The sequence below is a fragment of the Artemia sp. Qi Xiang Cuo genome, chromosome 18 (genome assembly GCF_049724085.1).
Source record: "Artemia sp. Qi Xiang Cuo chromosome 18, ASM4972408v1, whole genome shotgun sequence".
In the NCBI taxonomy this organism is placed as follows: Eukaryota; Metazoa; Arthropoda; class Branchiopoda; order Anostraca; family Artemiidae; genus Artemia; species Artemia sp. Qi Xiang Cuo.
This window is the reverse complement of record NC_142811.1, coordinates 28,505,491-28,525,309: the sequence shown is the minus strand read 5'-3', so window position 1 is coordinate 28,525,309 and position 19,819 is coordinate 28,505,491. Positions and strand designations below refer to the sequence as shown.

The 19,819-nt window shown below is 37.0% G+C and overlaps 1 protein-coding gene across 1 annotated transcript in view; it reads left to right on the top strand.

Moving 5' to 3' along the window:
* The window catches only part of LOC148941391 (nonsense-mediated mRNA decay factor SMG7-like), a 73,293-nt gene that overhangs the window by 14,712 nt on the left and 38,762 nt on the right, over positions 1 to 19,819 (top strand). The window contains exons 4-5 of the mRNA XM_089104072.1: positions 1,815 to 2,156; positions 14,385 to 14,568. Coding sequence (XP_088960198.1) covers positions 1,815 to 2,156; positions 14,385 to 14,568 — 526 coding nt within the window. The remainder of the gene's footprint in view (positions 1 to 1,814; positions 2,157 to 14,384; positions 14,569 to 19,819) is intronic.

Below are 19,819 nucleotides of genomic sequence, written 5' to 3'. Positions count from 1 at the left end.
AAAGCTATGGTTCAGGGGGGATTTGGTTTGAGGGGCTGAAGTCGCCTTTTTTTCAATGATTTGTTTCGAAATAATTTGTCCTAACTCTTATATGTTAGAACACAAAACATATCCTTTAGCATATTTTTGCTAAGTGTTCACAAGCTTTGACGCTCCTACGCTCAAGCATTTCTGCCGCTCCGTTTTCGCAAGGTTTTTGGGGAAACATCCAAAAATTCTGGGACAATGGATCCACTGAACAGATCGCAACTGGTTAGCCAAACGTAATGAGAGAGGGAGGTGATACCGAACTCTCAGCTCCCATTCTTGGGAGACATCTGTCAGTTTATAAGTGGCTACGGAATTCCTGTGTTGTTTTAAAATCTCTTCTCTGTGAATAGGCTGCGCGGTGGCGAAGTGAACCGTGCACTTTGACGATAAGTCACATCAGTCGAGTTTTTAAATCACTCGGTGATAATTTATTGCGCCCCCTCGCATTGGGTGCCCCTAGACCCGGCCTAGTGGGCCTACTGGTAAATCCAGGCCTGCATGCCAGATATTTCTCAGGAGAATTATCTAAGGATAGTTTTAGGTACTCGTTTGAATGGCCGCATATTAACGAATGAGCTTCACGAAAAATCCGGCTTGATCACGCTTTTTAGGGCTAATAAAAGAAAGGTTAATATGGTTGGTAATATTTAGGGGTAGATCAAAGGAAATCGGAACTTCCAAGGAAGGACTGAACCCTAAAAATTAGGGTGAAAGAGGAGCGTGCTCAAGTGTGTTGGCCTCAAGCAGCTTGTTGCTGCGACTAGTTGTTCTCTCGTTATGTCTAGGTCCAGAAACTTTTTTTATGCTGATCATTGATTGGTAATCTCCCCTTCTTCTTATAAATGACTATACTATTGTCAAAAGTTGCCAATGAATATGAGTTTTTCACAACGGCTTTTCTAATATAAATTGCTGGCAAAGGCTGCAAGTAGAGGCTGGCATTTGAGACTTTTTCCTTGTGCCCTGTCTTGTTCCTTAAAAGCTTTTTTGTTCTAACAGTTAACCATAGTTAACAGTCATTAGCACAGAGCCCAAAGTAGTTCTCTATTATTTTTTTTTCTCTCTAGTAAGCCTTGGTATTTGGTGTTTTTTCAAACTCGGTTTATTGCATTCATATACTCATGTTGATTTTCCTGCAAAGTAAGCCCATCCCATGTTTTTGAAATAAAATTTCTTTTGATGAAGTAAAGCATTAGCAGAATATATTGTTTTGTTGGTAACTTTTTTTTTCTAGAATTGTACTAAATCAGCTTCTGTAATAATGTTGGTTGTATCCTGGAGATTTTCTTTTGTTTCTCTAATCTATTAATACAGAAAAAATTGGCTTAATTACATTATGTATATATTTCTGTGTATGTTTTTTAAATTGGAAAATTTGTTTCTGTTATGACTAAGTGGCACATATGACATAATTGCCAGAATCGTTTGCTGGGCTGTCCTCAAAGGCAAAATCGACAGGGCAATATGCATTCAATAGAATTTTGATCCTTCTAATCTAAAATGTTTTGCTGATTCTCCCTTTAAGAATAATTTAGTTGGAAATTGTCCCAGGAATGTAAAATGTCAAATAAGGCCTTCAGCCAAGACAGCAACGACTTGTCTTTTGGAGAATGCAGATTCGTATTGTAGGTTTTTTCAGTAGAAGATACATTTTTCTTTTTTTCGCAGCAAATAATTGTATATCGAATCCCCACGATTTTTAAGCAACATAACATCGGGATCTGCCTGCTCGGTTTCCCAAGGTTTTTTCACAAACTGTTAACTTTGCTTTTTATTTGTTTTAGGGTTGGAAATAAGTTTACAATTTTAAAGAAACAACGAATACCAGCCATTAATGACCCTTCAAGAAGTTCACTATTATATTTGACCCAGCATATTTATATTCACTTGGGAGATCTTGCCCGATATAGACGTTTTATAGAAGAAGCGGAAGCTTATTACAAGCAAGCTGTTGGTGTAGAGCCATCCAGCGGTCATGCCTATAATCAACTAGCGCTATTAGAGGCAGCAGGTGGAATCCAACTCTCAGTTGTTTTCTATTATGTACGAAGTGTTTGTGTCAAACATCCCTTTCCACCTGGAATGGCTAATTTGGAAAAGGTCTATTCCAAACTCATGGAGGGAGAGTAAGTTTTTTTTTTTCTGAAGGATTTTGCATTTCTCCTCTCTTAAGATTAATTTATTATGTGTAGAAAGCAAACAATTGTATTTTGATTTTACCAGATTAGGTGGCAGACAATTGTGTATGTTGAAGCATGAATCTGCAGAAATAGAAAGGTAGTGGCATACTAGATACAACCAATTAGTATAGCATGACTAATGTACCTATACATATCGCACAGTGGGGTGGGGGGGGGGGTATCCCTAAGATTGGTCTAAGGGCCTTCCCCTGGGAAATTCAACCCTCTCCAGTGAAAATTGGTTATGCAAACTCTTAAAGACTGATAATATTGTTTCATGCATATAAAACAAAGCAAAAAATGTACACAACGAGTTTTGTTTTGATAGCTAATCTATAATAATAATTTATTTTTAACCCACATCATATACAAAAATGATAATTGTGGAGTATAACGAAAAAAGTAGATAATACACTACATACATGAGAAGGTAAAACTTAAAAACTTCACAAGAGCAGAGTAACCAAAGAAAAGAAAAACATTCAAGATACAAAACACGAAAAAACACTTCAAACAACAAAAAAAGAACAAAAACTACAGCAAACGAGTAAGGCCATTGTGGGCTGGCAGATACTTATATGTAGACTAGGGTAGTTTGCCGGCAAGTTCCGTAAGCCTTGACTCAATATCCAGAAGACCGTAAACAGATATGAGATTCCGATGTCTATACCATGAAGGCAGATGCAATAGAAATCGGGAAAACCGGAAATAATATGAATGAACTGATCTTTTTAAGATAAGATATTTATTTCAAAAAATGACTATCACAAGCCCCGAAGGGCCGAATTCGCATTTCGGGGTCATATAATAAAAAAAAACATGGAAATAGCACAACAACTAAAAAACTGGCTAAACAATGCCAAAAACAACAATATCAGAAAGGCAAAGCCATTCATTAGTCTAAAAAAGAAAAAGTGTCAAATGTAAGGCAGTTAAAAAGGCACAAACTAAAACAAAACCAAAAAAAAAATTGAGATAAAAATAGTGTTAAAAAAGTTTAAAAGAGAATATAAAAAGGCGAGGTAACGGAAGAACCAAACAGACACAAGCATGGGTATCACCAGTACAAAAAAAAAAAAAAAAAACTAGTGGTTTATTTGATCAGTAATGAAGGGGACAAAGGTTTTTTCATATCTGGAGGTTAAACAACGAATGGGGGACAAGAAAGGGACAGGGTCAGAAACTGTATATGGCCGGCTGTGTGTGGATGGGGAGTGTCATATGGGGAAAATGTTTTCCGTGCGAGGGTTTATTAGTGCATTTTTTGCAAAACGGAGGCACAGCGTTCCTCTCCTGTGCTCAAGAGTTTCCAGCTTGGACTTTTTTCTGAGGAGTGAATATGGTACCAAAGTTTCTTTAAAAATTATTCTTAGGGCTCTTTTTTGAATAGATTCAATTTTATCTGATTCATCACGGGAGATGCCAGGATACCAAACTGGACAAGCATATTCAAGATGCGGGCGGACAAAGGAAGTATAAATCCTTTAAGAATGGGATGGGGGATGTTAAATTTATTCAAGAGCTTAAGGAGAGACGTGGACGCATTAGCTCTATGGACAATATCTTTCACGAAGATATCCCACTTTAAATTAGAGGAAATTGTAACCCCAAGTAATTTAAAGGAAGACACAGAAATATCTGGGGGGATAGGGTCAAGGAAGGTGGGAGTAGCTTTCAAGAAATTTATCGTCATTATATTTGATTTAGTGGAATTTACTTTCATATTTAGGTTCTTAGCTTCATCCGAAATGTGGGTTAGGATTTCAAGGGGGTCACTTTTAATATTCCTGGGACATACTTCGAGGATCGACAAGTCATCCACGTATTTCCACCTTTGGGGGAAGTCCTTACCAATATCGTTAATAGTGAATAGAAATAAAAGTGGTCCCAATAAGGTTCCTTAAGGAATTCCACAATATATAGGGAGGGGGTTAGAGAAAATAGTTTTGTATTTAACAACTTGAGATCTATTTGAAAGAAATGATATAACAATATTTACTAACAGAGGATCAAGTTTAAAGCTAACCAGTAGTGAACGAATTAGGGTGGTGTGGTCAACCAGGTCAAAAGCCTTTTGGAAATCAACTAAGACAAGGTTCAGCCAGACATTTGGTTTATCAAGGTTACTTACGATGGTATGCATTAAGTGCACAAGGTAATGGGTGGTGGAAGTTTTCTTTAAGTTACCAAACTGCCGGGTGTCAATACGCGGACAAATTTTATCCTTAAGCCAGTCACAGAGGAAACCTTCATAAAGTTTGGAAAAAACTGAAGTGAGTGTAATGGGGCAAATGTTAGCGAAAGTCAGATTGGTGCATTTTTTAGGGACAGTTGTTATAAAACCTTGTTTCCAGCAACTTGGGAATTTACTAAATTTTGTGATGCGGTTGAAAATATTTGATAAAAGCTTTGCAATTTCGTCCGAAAAGGCTTTAATTAAGTCAACTGGGATGTCCAAGGGACAAATACTTGATTTTCTAAGCTTAAGAATTTTATTTATAACATCAGAGGGAGAAATAAAGGGGAAGGAAGTATTGGGAGGAATATTTGGACTTGAGCCAGTGAAAGGGGGGAGACTTTGCACGATGGAAGCAATGTACAAGTTCAAATCTTTGGCAGTCTTATTAGGGGGTTCAGGGAGATGAAAATCAATTTCGGAAGGACTTTTTCCGCATATTTCTTTAATTTTTCTGTACCATTACTTGGGCTTGTTAGAATATAGATCTTTGACTTTATTATTATAATAATTAGAAGCTGCTTTTCTTAATTTTTTCTTTAGGAACTTCCTTAGACTATTAGCCTCAGTAATACGACCTGCTTTGAAAAAATTGATTTCTTTTCTTATAAGTTTTTTAAAAGACTCAGTGACATAAGGCTTATCTGTAGAACACGTTTTAAACTTTTTCTCAGGGAAGTGGAATTCATAATTACTCCTCAATAGATTTTGGAGGGACAAAGCCATGTAGTCAACGTCATTTGTTTGATACACAGTGGACCAATTTTCAGTAGTAATCCATGAGTAAAATTGAAAAGTATTGGGAGGAATAGTTGGACTTGAGCCAGTGAAAGGGGGGAGACTTTGCACGATGGAAGCAAGTTAGCCAGAAGATATAGAAAAGGAATAAAATCGTAACGACCCCAGAAGAGTGGTAAAGTGGTCATAGATTTGTAAAGCATCAAATGACCAATGCTAATTAAAACACGAGTAGCATTTCCTGTAGTGGAAGTAATTTTAAAAACCTGTTTTAAATTAAAAGCGGTACATGTAGAATTAATTCTTAAATCGTTTGCGTCACCCATCAGGAAAATTCCTGCATTTGGGGATTTTGATAGCTAAGCGTTTTGGGCTGAGCTAAGCAAAGTGATAATGTTTTCGCATTCAGCTATTCTTAATTTTATCCAATCAAACATTCGATCGGGTATTGATGATGAAGTTATTATTAATCATGCAGTGGAGTTTTTTCCTGAAAATACTCTCAAAGATGCTAAAGTTGATTTATGGGCAGAAATATACCATAGCAGCAAAACAGCACAAAGGAGACAAGGTGATAATGCCTTCGCTCGGCACGTGAAAGATATGACTGATTTGCTTCGGAAGTACGAAAATGAGGAGCTAACATTGCCAACGTGCGTAATTATTTCACCTACTGAAGTGCCTGTTATTCCTGCTGTTGCTTGCCTTAAAATTGCTTCCGAAATTTGTGCCCTGGATAGTGTCCTCGACTTCATTAAATAAAATATAAGATCTTATGACTGAAATATTCCGTCACTTCCCACACCTTATGGTATTACTTGTATTGCAAGCACTACCGCGGTTATCATTTCAAAAACGCCTACCAATCTTGACGTCCCTTCAAAACGGGCTCATGCTATTAATAAAATCCCTGGCCATGAAGCTATTCACAGCATAAGGCCTTCTGGCGATACACTGCTTGTTCAGATTAGTCAATCTGCAGCAAAGATTTTCATCGATGCGGTTCCTACCGTATTGAATAGCTGTGACGTCATGATTCAAGAAAAGAAATTTCATGGCCTTGTTAAGGGGGTGCCCGCTAATTATGATGCGATAATTTTTAAGAAATGTGAAGGTGTCATCGACGCTGAACGTTTGGGAAAATCCCTGGCTGTGAAAATTACCTTTTCTGATGCTGCAGCCCAGAGTAGCCCAGTGTAGCCCAGCCTACGACTCGGGCTCAAGGTGGGCTATGAATCATTCCGGGTTTTTGAATTCCTGCCCCCCCCCCCCGTTGCTGTCATAATTGTCAACCTCCCAAACACATGAAAACCAAATGCGATAAGCCAACAAAATGCAGCCGCTGTGCCGGCTCTCATGTATCATCCCGTGATTCCCCCTGTGTTTTGATCCAAATGCACTAATCGTGGGGGTAATCATGTATCGCATTGCCTAAAATGTCGTATTCTGTGTGATGTCCTGAGCAAACGTGTGATTCGGAAATGACTGTCAAATTGTCCGTCTCAATCTGCTCTTTTAATATCAATGACACGAAAGATAAAGATGGCTCATTAAATAAAAAAAATGAATGATTTTGACATTTTGTTCTTGCAAAAACATTTACTGCCCTCCATCTTCGTTATCTCTCAATAACGAAGCAGCCACCATATTTTTTTTACCACAAATGCCTGAAAAACAAGAGGCCGAACTTCCAGGGTCCTTGCACGTTTTATTAAGTGATTAGCCACTTCTTTGTCGCCTATTTTCTTTAATTTCTCTGATAACATTGTGGCATAACGACTTGGTCACCTTGTATTTATAAATGTATATCTTCCTTGCGATCAGAAACGTCTAGCTTCACTTACTAAGTTTTCTAATGCCGACTCATCCCTTAAGACTCTATTATGCAATATTGAAAAACGCGGGTATTGTTGGGTAATGATAGGTGACTTCAATTGTGAAGTTTATAGCTCCTCCACTCATACCGCCCTAGTCTTAGATTCTATGTTTATTAGCCACTGCATAGCATCTACGGTTCCTAAACACAGTTATATTCATAATAACGGTACTGTCACCAATATTGATCACTATATTTGTTCTACCAATGTTCCCTGTTTTGTAGTTAATGTTGACGAAGACAAATGTGCTTTTGACCACATTCCCTTTTCCCTTACTGTGAAATTAACCACCAATCCATCTAATAATCCTTGTGCTGCCAATAAAAAATGGTTTATGAAACGAGAGTGGAGCAAAGCAAGTTGGCCCTTGTGTATTCCTACTCTAACAGCACTCATGTCCTATGTCAACAGTCCTTTTAATCTATTCTGCACGAGTGTTTTTTCGCAACAAGCAAGAGTGCAACTGAATTTTTATTATCTTCACTTAGTTAAGTGCATGAAACAAGCTGAGAGTGTAGCTGCTCCCCCTTGTCCGGGTTAAACTCAAAACTCGAAGTCCAATTTGGAAAGAAGACCCGGGTCTTAAAGCCGTCAAAAATCGTGCTAAACTCTGGCTTCGCATCTGGATTGGGTGTGGGCGGCCCTTGCGAGGCCACATGTTTGATATAAAGAGTAAGACAAAAGCGGAGTTTAAACGGTATCTTCGTTTGGTTCGATATAATGTTGCCGATTTCCCTAAAAGTGCATTACAATGAGAAGAAATTGTTAAGGTATCTAACCTTGGTTCTTGTGGAATCAGTGATGTTATCTCAGTTTCGTCATGGTCTGTACATTATAAAAATATTTTTTGTCAGACTGAGTACATTGTTTATTATCATTTTCATTACATAATTTCTAAATTTTTGTCACCTAAAGTTTTGCAACGTCATGCTATTCCCGTATCAACTAAAAGTAATGTTAAATGCATGCTTGAACTTAAGACTAAATTGAGTGATCTTGATGGGATTAGCGCCCATAATTCACGTTGTGATTGTCCGGCACTAGTCGCTCAGCTCCAGTTGCTTTTTTGGTTCTGTTTATGTTTGTCAATGGTGCCTGACCCCTTCCTTTACAGAAAGGTCTCTTCGATTCTTAAAGGTGGTAGAAACCCTTTTGATTGAAGTTCATACAGGCCTATCCCTGTTGCTTGCAATACTATTAAGGTTTTTGCATATGTTCTGCTCCCATATATCATTGAATAAACTGCGAAAGACTCTACCCAATTTGGATTCCAACTTCGTATTGGGTGTCAACATGCGCATAACGTTTAAGCTTCAACTCTTTATGATGCCCAGTCTAAAGGTTATGAATTACATATTTGCGCTTTGGATTTATCTAAAGCCTTCGATAGTATTTGCCATGCACAAATGTGGCACTCTTTGTCAGAGTTTGGAGTGAACCCTTCTGTCATTCATGTACTTAAATTTTGGTACAATAATTCGTTTCTTCGTTTAAAATCTGGTACAGAGTACTACGGTAATATACCAGTTCAATCTGGATTACGACAGGGTGGAGTGGTATCACGTTATCTATTTAATGCTTGCATTCAAAATGTGTTGTTAGGAATCAAGCCTTCGTATTTTATAATTTATCTGATGTGTCTTATATTGCGTATGCGGACGACCTGCTAGTTTTAAGCCGAACCAAGTCTATTTTGGCATTATCGGTGCAACGTATTTCTATGATGTTTCGGGATATTGGTCTGTTTTTGAATTTTGATAAATGCGAATATTTAGTTTTCAATCGCAAAATCATCTGCTCATAACTTGTCCTGGGGATCCTCAGTAATTCGCAACGTTATGAGTTTACGGTGGTTAGGAATTAGTATTTGTTCTACACTCACTTTTTTGCGACTTCAAGTTTTGAGAGATGTAAAAGAAAAGTTGAAGATCGGATATGCGAAAATTGTACCTAACCGTGGAAAATATTCACGCCGAGCTTTAGCTAAAATGTATTCCACATATTGTGACCATTCTGTCTTGTTTTTAAGTGGAATGTATTTGTTATTGAATAAGAACGATTTGCGCCAGATCCGTATCGCTTATTTTAGATATTTTAAATTTTTACTGTACCTTCCCACTTCATATCGTAATACACGCACTATTGAGAAGTAGGGTACTACCGACATTATCCAATCTTTTGAACTGCTTAGTAATAATATGACAATAAATACCTTTGTGTCCCTAGGTCCAAACCATAATATTATCCGTGTGTTTTTGTCAGTGATTAAGGTTTAAGTTATCTTTGTTTATGTGTATTTGATTTTTTTTTTTTCCTTTTTTGTGTACTTTACTCCGCTTGTTTTGTATAAAAGTGGGTTATAAATAAATTATTATTATTATAGTACAAAGTCAGCACTTGCATGCAATTTTTCGATATAATTTATTTTGTCAGCGGATCTCTGATTAGGGGAGTAATAAAAACAACACAGGACCATTAAATTAAAAGGACGCAGCAAGACTTTAGGTCGAACACACACCCACATAATTTCATCAAAGGGAGTAAGTCACGGAATTAGGATTTCACTTGGGTATAAATCATTACAGACAAAGAACAGAATTCCGCCACCTTTCTTACCCAGAGGATGGTTTTCTGGTCTGAATTTAATAAATTGAGAAAAATTGTTAATCTTTAACATGTGCAAATTTTGAGCTTGAACTTCAGTAATAGCGATTACATCTTATCTATATATTTTAGAAAGGGTGTCTAACTCATTAAGTTTTCTAAAGTTAAGGCTTTCAGCGTTGCTCAACAAAAGTTTAGGGAACCAAAAGCGACAAGTGAAGGTACCATTTTTACACTTTACTTTTTTTATATCAAAGATGGGGTCAGGGGTTGTAGTGGAATTTTTGATGGAGGCTAAAGTTGGATAGTGAGAACAATGGACAGGGGGATCAATCCCTCTTTTTCAAATAGAATTGCATTTAATTGAGCAGGTACTAGCAGAAACTCTAAACAGCGGTAACTATTTGAAGTTTTAGAAACTCTGCATGGAGGTGTTACAAGTGGATCGTTTTGCCTGCTTACTCTTAAACCAGAGTCATACTGGAAGGGTAGCCAGGGGGGATAAAGTGTATGGGAGGGGAGAAAGGTTTCCTGGTGATCTGGGAATAAGTCAAATTGGGAGTGTTCTTTATATGGAGGGGTGGGGGGGCAAGCTGATCCTGAGGGTGGGAAGTACGGTGGGGGGTGTCTGAGAGGGGAGGGGTTGGGTTTGTTTCGGCGATTAACGGGTGGAGTCCAGAACCGACCGGTAACTTCTTGGACGCACGGAAAAGAACGGAGTCGAAAGGAAGTGGATTTTTGGGAGGAATATGAGTGAGGGGGGTTTGGGGATGGTCTAAATTGAGTAAAGTGATTGTGGGGTTTGGACTGAATGGGCACGCGTAAGTACTTGGGTCCGTGGATTGTTCCTAGGAAGTGATTTCTGAGGTATATCTGTATCGGGTATACAAGGGGATAAGACTGAAAGTCGAATGGAACACGAACTAGGGGAGGGAGGGGGTCGTGAATACTTTCGGCGTCGCTCTAAAAAACGTTGGGTTTTAAACCTGCGCTCCAATCCTGAGGATGCATGAGCAAAGGTACACGACTTATCAATACAAGATAAAACAGAACACAGATCAACAAGATCAAAATTACACTTATCAGACACACAAACTACCGAAATAAAATGACGACAAATATGTAGAAACTTGAATTGTTTGCGAAACTTGCAGAAACCACTATCAAAATGCTTACAGATCACATTTTCCTTTCTGCTTATTTTTATATTTATTTCCCTTTTATCCATCACTTTCGTAATTTTTTCAAAAATAATATCAATGTCATCGTCTGGTAATGACTTCTCCATTATTTCGTTAATCCTTTTGTTTAATCCTTGTTTATCATTTATGTGAAAAAACCGGAAGTCACTGGACTATTCACGAACTCAAGGGTGTCATCAGTAGTCATACTACACGTAGGTATTTGTATGCTCTCATGGGATACTTTGCAATTAATGCTGGATTTACTGAACTCTGATCCCCTAGTGTAGTTATAATTGGTTCATTGTTTTTTCAGTCCTCTTGTAATTTGGTGATTTTCGATTTAAGGGTCACTTGATTGTTTTCTAGATGGTAGAGTTCATCTTCCATAAGGAGGTGGTGGGAATTATGGGAGTTGATATTTTCACTTAATTTTTTAATTTCAAGATCGCGTTCATGGAGTAAATCGTTAACAATTTATTGGTCATTGAGAAAAATGTCAACTTGTTTTTTCAAATCTTCTATGACTACTTAATGGTCTGAATTCTGTTCCAACTGGGAATTGTATTTATCTTGGAGATCAGTCAGCTATTTGGTATATTTAACTCAGTCAACACAAGGGGGGGCTTGTGGAGCTTGATTTTTTAAAACTGATTATGGGGTTGTAGGTTTTGTGGCAGACTTGGGTGTAGAGCGTGGTTTAGAGCCAGGGGGTAGAAAAAGTGGTGTTAAAGGTGGTTCAGGGTCATCATTTAAAGAACGGGGGGACTGGCGGTTTAAACATAGCCACTCACCACTTTGTTTTCTCTCCTCAATAGAAATGCCTGCACTTTTGGATGAGACCACTGTTGACACCGGCTGCACTGCACTGTTCCACTAGCGGCACGAAGTCTGCACTCAGGGCATGTGAATTTCATGGGCCTTGACATGATAGTGAAACAATAAATCCAGTTAATATAGCTCGAAACTGGTCAATGACTGAAATTTGGATTATAATAACTTCCAAAACGGGTTTCAAAAATTTAACCCAGCATAGGTGTTAACAGGTCAAATACCGGAAAGAGACTGATCTGATGTCTTTTTGGTGAAAAATAGGGCAAATTCCAAATAGAAACAAAACGGAGTGATCTGTAAAAACCGAATATAATTTAGCAAGAGACATTCTATTGTATCTACCTCGATTTGCAACAATTTTAGAATAACAACTGAATTTTCTTCTTGCAATCAGCGACGACGAGCATTCGGAAAGATTTTAGTGTTTTACTAACGTTGATATGCAGCCACCGGAAAGAATGAACCGACGGGACAGAAAAGATCCGCAAACTAGAGGGGGCATACTATTACTATTAAATGAGAGATATTCACATTTTGAAAGATTAAGAGAAATATAGCGGTATCTAGCTTAAAATTTTTCAGTATTTTCCTGCAGTTGCATTAACTTGCTTTTGATACCTTATTTGGTTCTCCTTAGTACTAAAATGCTATTTTCATTTGCCCAGAGTCTTACCGCACATATTTGATGTTTCTTCTTTTTTTTTCTACGTCTCGGTAAGCAAAAACACACAAGTAGGAAATTAATCGAGTATATACGCTTGGAGGACTTTACTGGTACATCAATAGATTACTCATGCTAATGAGATTACATAGGCCTACTCAAAATTTTGTCAATAAATAGGTTACTCTGTTGTCTAGCATCCCAGTGTATAACTGCTTATCTTCTTGGGCAAGTGATATTGAAGTGTTTTATGCTCAAAGTAATTTGGTTTACTACCATGGATTATTCTTCTTTTAAATTTGAAACGACGGAGTAGCATGTTATATACTTGATGAAGAAAAATAATTGACTTGTTTAAGCAGGTAACAGTGTGCAGTATTGTTACATGGCGGCATGGCTCCTACGTCCTGGCACATGTTTTTGTGCATTGAGTTTTTTTTGTTGGTCGCACAAAGCAATCACGCTAGTTCTGTGTAATTTTGGCCAATAAAATATACTTTACATACGTAACACCAATGCGACCTTTTGAGAGGGGAGAATTAGATTTTTTTTTTCTATGCAATAAAACAAAAAAAGCGATCTTTTCTGGTCTGTGCAATTTTAAAATACAAGAAATTGACATTTAACTTTTGCACTTTAATCCTGGAACAGCGGTACCACAGTTGTTTCAAAACAAGCAGTCGATTCAATACAAGCCTAAATGTGTTTTCATTTTGTCTGAAAACTTATTTTGGGAAATAATTTAATAATGAATATAGAGCAGGCAATGGACCTGCCCTAAGTCTTCTATAGCACATTTTTCTTTAAGCGGTAGTGAAAACATGTTACTATTAAGCAAAGACGCTACTCGGTTCAATTTAAAATATTACACAATACGTAATAAACAATACACACGCATCAAAAAAACATAAAATTGAGTAGCAGGCTCAGCTTTTAATAAGGCTATCAGTAGCGAGTTGCTGCAATTCACTTTATTCTATTTACAGCAGATATTTCGTGCAGCATGGTGATACAGAGATAAATATCCAGCAAGTAGCGCTGTCTTTGCTTGAAATACGACTAATTTCAGTAATAATTCTTAGCAAATTTATGTCAATTCTTTTTATGGAGCTGGTTAAAAGAAATATATAGAAAAGTGAAAATAGCGAGAAGTCAGCATGGTATTTTAAATAGAAGTAATTCTACATTTATAGGTTAGTGTATGAATCCAAAACGTAAAGAATAGGACGTTATCAACCCTTATTAGGTGTTTCAATCACAAACAAGAGAATTTAGTATTAAAGTTTCGATTGAATATTGTACGTAAAAACTAACTGTAACATCTAAATTATTCCTAGAGCAGATTCCCTTCCTATACATCCTACCGACCTCCATGATGAAACGGCAACATATCTTATCTATCTAGTAATGCAAATATTATTGCAAAAAGCACTAAATCCTATTTTCTTTTCGTTTTCATTCAAGAAATTATATTCACTCTTTATGTACCTTTTTTATTTTTCAACGATTCCTTTTCTGTCCTGTACAACCTTTTTTAGACGTAAAGGGTGTATTCATATCCATTTTGGAACGCTTTAAGACAATAAAATCTGGTCTTGAGCTGATAGATTTAGGGAACAAAAGAACCTTAAATACCGGGCAAAAATTTGAAACTGAGCAAACGTGGCAAAACCTGAAGTATGGAACATCTTCGTAATTTTGCCATTAACTAGGCTCATCTATTTTCTTGATGATAAGGCTCTGGGTTCTATAGTGCAGAATCGGAAGTTTCATAGGCGGTAACATATTAGGAAGTGTAATAGACCCCTTTTTTCGCGTTTTTTTATATAATGAAACTGAGCATTGATTAATTGAAAAAAAAACTGTTAGAAGTAAAGAGCAAGGCTAAAACTTAAAACGAGCAACATTTTTAAAGTTAATTCATATATTATATTTTTTTTCAAATTATTGGGAGAGCGCAGCTGCCCTCTTGCCCCCTCACACGACGCCTATTTATATACGTATCTCCTTAATCTAGTTCTAACTTTGTATTTTTAATTTCAGTCCGAAGCTAAGTGGGAAGGCTCGCTTGAATGTATCTGACTTTGTGACGTGTTTCCTGACGTGCATGGCACATTTATACAGCATGATTGGGTTAAACAGGGTCATTCCCTTGGGTCGCCTCCTTGGATCGTCTCTATCTGCCTTAGTTGCTGTTGAAGCATTTTCAGCTTGGAAACTTGTTCAGGTATTTTGTGTGTCATATTTATCCTTAAACCTTTGGCATTACATCAAATGACCTCATGTCCGCTTCTCTTAATTTCGTATCAGAAATGAAACAAAAAAAAAGTCATACAATAAAAGTTTTTATAAAGATGCAATGTTTGTATCTAAGGTCTAAGCTCTTTCGAACTGTCAAAATAATCTTGGAAAAAGAATGGCCATGGACATTGACCAGGTCCATTTCTTGTTCCAAAAGTTTGTAACAAGAAAAGACTTTCAAGAAGAAATTATTTAAATGACCTATAACCTTCGAATTACACTAATATAGAGTTGAGTTCAGCCCGTAGCTTAAAATAAACGCTTTAAAATGATAGCTCTTAGTAAGCGGCCTTGACGGAGTTTATTATTAGCCCTTGGCACGTCGTGTTTATTTATTTATTTTTTTTGCAAATGTTTTTCAGTGTCAGTTTCCTTTTCTGTTATATCGTCTCTTTGATCGTTTGTGAACGTATTGAAGCTCTTTAGCCATTTTTATTTTATTCATTACTTCCAATACATCTATACCAGGTCTGTGTTTTGAGCAGAATCTATAATAAGTTTTGAGAAGAATGTATAATAACCAGAGTATAATTTGCGCTTAAAAATACGAGGTGTGACACACACAAAACAAGATTGGCCCACAAAAAGAAACATGAAAGCGTTTTGGTTGCGTCATGTCGCACCCCCTTTTCTATCACCCTAACGAAATTAGACTCAAATAGCTGTAGCATTTAATTTTTTTATTAGTTTCTGCGTGCAATAAAATTGTGCCAGAGAACGTATAATGTCAAAACTGGACAAAGAACGTTGAGAGTACCGAAGGTCTGTGATTACTGGCTAAAACACTGATGATGTTCGTTCGTGAAGATATGTAGTAGTCAAAGATAGAGGGCTTGTGTAGTGGCTGAGTTGGCTAATATGGATAAGCAAGTCGTTCAGCGCATTGAATGTGAAGCAACTGTTTGTGAAGATTAAAATCATAACACTTATGTTCAATCGTCCAAACTGTGCCTTAACGATGCATGTGTATGTAATATCACTCTAAAATGCCTCAGAAACGAGTCATGTTTGTTGAAATCGGTTGTTGCTTGTGATGAAGTATGGAGTTCTACGTTGGACATTCAAAGGAAACCTCAGTCGACGTCGGAAGTGTCCAGGGCCACGAAAGCCCTAAAAAGTATGCTTATCGAAGTCAAACTTTGAATAAGTTTAATTTGTCTTCATTGACATATTGGGATTTATAAATATTGACTAGGTTCCCAGTGGTTAAACTGTTAATCCACTGTACAACAATGTGGTACTGAAAATGCTTTGGGTAAAAGCTAGGTAAGTAGGCAACAGTTTTGGAGTGATGGATGGCTATTTCATCAAGGCAATGCACCTGCCCACTTGGCGCTATCAGATGAAGCTATTTCTGACTAGAAATAGCTGACACCCATTCACCTCATTCTCCGGTTTAGACTCCTTGGGATATTTTCTCCCTATGTTAATTCTTATGTTGAGAGCTCATGTTTCCTCCAAGTTGAATTTGTCCAGGAGAAACTCCCTATGGGCTTCCAAAGACTTGAATTCCAGAAAAGTTGCCAGCAATAGCTGCTTTGAATGAGGAAGTGTCTTTATAATGAAAAAATCTACTTTGAAGGTGGTAACATTGTGGTGAGAAAATTCGATTAGCGCACTAATTTGTCGAAAAAGTCGTTTCCAAATTTTGTTTTTGTCAAACCTTGTATGTTATACGTCTCAAAAAGATAACACAGTCGATCACTCGATCTAATACTTTCAATTAAGATTCGGTGGATGACTAAATGAATAAACGTGATGACCCTAGTGTAAACACAGCTTTCGATGGGTAAATAAGAATGTCAATGAATTCTACGTTTTTGAAAATGGCATATAACTTAGATGTTTTTATGGCGGTTAGGGTAAAAAGTTCCTCCTAGATCACTTGTGCCGCTTTTTTGGGTATCCATGGATGTTCCATATGAATTTATTTAACCGACGGACCCCATCCTTGTTGGCTGTGCAGCAGCTGGGATTTGACCTCGTGACCTGAATTTCCAAGCAGACATCATCTCTCTGCGCCACCTCATGTTGGTTAGGTTTGGTGAGACCTTAAGAGGACTGTGGATCTATTTATAAATGTTTTATTCACCTAGATCTTAATACTTTCCTAGGTTTTGTCATATGTCTGCGATGTACACAGAGTAGATTCGTAAAACAGTAAATAAATAAATGAGTTGTATGAAAATTGCTGAGTCTTTCGAAAAAATTCTAATTTTTTTAGATTGACATGGGGGTCTCTCTCCTGGATGCTTACAGGATTTGGAGGCAGAATTTTTCTTGTTTGCACATTGCTTAAAAGCTTTCATTTACTATCACTTTATGGTTACTATGAGTTAAGAAGTCACGTAACAACTTTTATAAAAGCCAGTTCGGTTTATCGGACTGGAATAAGACTCACGTAGCAAGACTTATAAAAGTCAGTTCGGTTTATCAACTACAAACCCACCAAAAACAAAGTATTTTATTGTTTGCTAGTAAAGAATTTATGGTCGAAGTTTAATCATGGAGTCCTAACCTGATCTGTTTTGTCTGTGGTTGTCCAAAGAGTCTTATCTGAAACGTTTCTGAAACCAAGATTTGCGCACCAGGACCTTAAACTTGGCACACTGACAAATTTTAATGACCCTCGTGAGAAAACTGAAACCTGTTTCAGTTTTTTGTATTTTAAAGTTTCTCATTTTTCTGTGTTTTAAAGTTGGTATTAAGATAGTCATGCTAGAAGAAGCAAACTCGGGTTGGAAATGTTTAGGGGAGGGGGATTAACACCAAACCATAGTAGCAGTCTAAATCAAATGGGCTAGTTTAAAAGGATCTCAGATTCTTTTCTCCCAGAAATAACAAGGACACTTTCATCAGTGAAAGGAATAAGGTAACCCAAAAAAGGTGAACTATTGTTACGGTTAGACCCCGGCGCCGCGCCGATGAGGGAAGACCGGTGGCGGCGGGGCCAAAAACAGCAAGCCACGCCGCGCCCCCGGCAATATGTCGGCGGTGCGCCGCCGGTAAAGTGTCGGCGGCGCGCCGCCAGCGCCATCAATGTTGACCGCCAACTCCAATGTTTTCATCAGTCTTTCTCAAATCACAGCTTAAATTTACAACAGATGCCTATTCATGAGTTCAAAAATTCACAAGTCGCTGGCTGGAAACTGGTCTTCTTCGTTATTCATCAAGAGAAATAAAAACCTGGTAAAAATGAATGGCTGTGTGATTTCTTAACATAAATAAGTATCAAAATTAATAGTTTTTTTTCATCGAGGATTGCTGCATACAAAACTTCAAATACCGTATCACAAAATTCGTCAGTTATCTGGGTAAAAACTTTGAATATAACTTTGAACTTAGAAGCTTAATTTTTCATAATGACCTTTGCCTGTATCTGTTTTTTCACCTTCAAAACAGTTGAAATGGGTGACTTTTATATATATTTTTTTTTTTTTGCTCTTTTGGATTCCTAAAAAGCATTCTTATATTAAAAAGTGGTTTTTAATAACAATTTAAAAAAATGCATTTTAAAGGTTTTTTTGGCTTCTTTATAGAATATATGTCATGTAGGCTAAGGCTGAACTGCTGCTTTTTTATTGCTTTTGGCTGCTCTTTTGGATAGTATTCATTTTTTCTTTTGGGGATACATTCCAAATTATAAACTCATAAATACCTAATATCAGTCAAATTATAAACTTCATCTAAAAGGAGTCAATATATCAAATTGAAAAATACATGATGAACACTTCACATGAGAACACTTCAATTACAATGAAACAAAAAACACACAATGGTTTATTCGGTATGAAGAAAAATGAAGTGCCAGCTATTTTCTTAGGTAAAAAATGAAAAGCTCATCCATTTTAAATGTAATTAAATGAAATAATATGCAGACTGAAGTAGCTCAAGGAAGACGTTGAGATTTTCTTCCTAGTTCGTCACTTTTAATCCAAGCAAAATGTTAGGAGACTTAGTATCAGTTATTGAGTTTAAGCTTTGATTTCCAAATGCTCACAGAAATTATCAAATTTAAGAAAGTCGCAACAAAAAGTCACCTGTTGTCAAAATACTCAAAGACTCCTCTTTGATCCCCGCCCAGGCTCAAAGCTTCTGCTATGGTCATTTCCATGGAAATCTCCAAAGAGTTTCTTTTTAAAATAGCTTTCAAGCGTATTTAAGGGTATTTAGCCTTTTTTACTATTTGAAAAAAAGTGTTATAATATTCCAAATGTTACATTTGTTATATTTGTGCATATTTTTGGTAATCATTTGTGGGATGATCGAATTTTTCAAACCACTGTAGATACGTAAGAACGCTGCAACATCTAGTACCCTGAGGTCATAAGACCGTCAAAGACTCCTCCTTGAACCTCCCAAATTGAAAGCTTTTATTATGACCTGGCCTTTTAATGTAACTTGGGCTCTGGACCAAGGCCGTCACTGTCACTCGAGTGCAACGTTAGGTGAGGATGTCGATATCGCTTTCGTCACACCAATTCGTTTTAGTGTGAATCTGCCTTGTACTTATGAATGAATGTTTTTAAAGTAAACCCGTTTCATCAATAAGAAAATAAACGGGTTAGACGCATATGTCCCTTTCCCTTTGGACGACAAAACTATACAAGTGCTGTATCAAGTATAACTCACGAAAATCTTGTTAATTTTTGTCAACTTTTCAACTTTTTGGCACCCCTGCTTTAAAAAAAACGAGGTATTGTAATTTAAATATGATAGCTCATTACCCCCCCCCCCTGGATACCACCTTGATAGGATGCCGTCTTTGCTTTAAATTAAAAAAAAATTTTTGGGATCCCTGCTTTCAATAAAAAAATTTCGAGATATTATCATTTAATTTAATACCTCCCTACCCCCCCCCTCGGGATATCCCCTTGATAGGATGCAGTCTCAGCTTTCATTAGAAGAATAATTTACTTAATAATTAACTAGGTCGCTATATGGTTCAAACAAACACGCAAAATACCGTTAAACAGTTTAGTGTTCCTTGAAAAAAAATTGAGGGTATGAGTAAAGGGGTACAAGACGACAACAAAAATGTCGAAATTATTCTGATATACCTCAAATTATTGGAAAACTGAGTCATAGATTCGCCGTGGCATTCTAAAGATCCAAAGAATCTAATTAAAAGAGAGCACACACAAAAGCCAAATTAGGCCAGTAGCCTGTGAGAAATC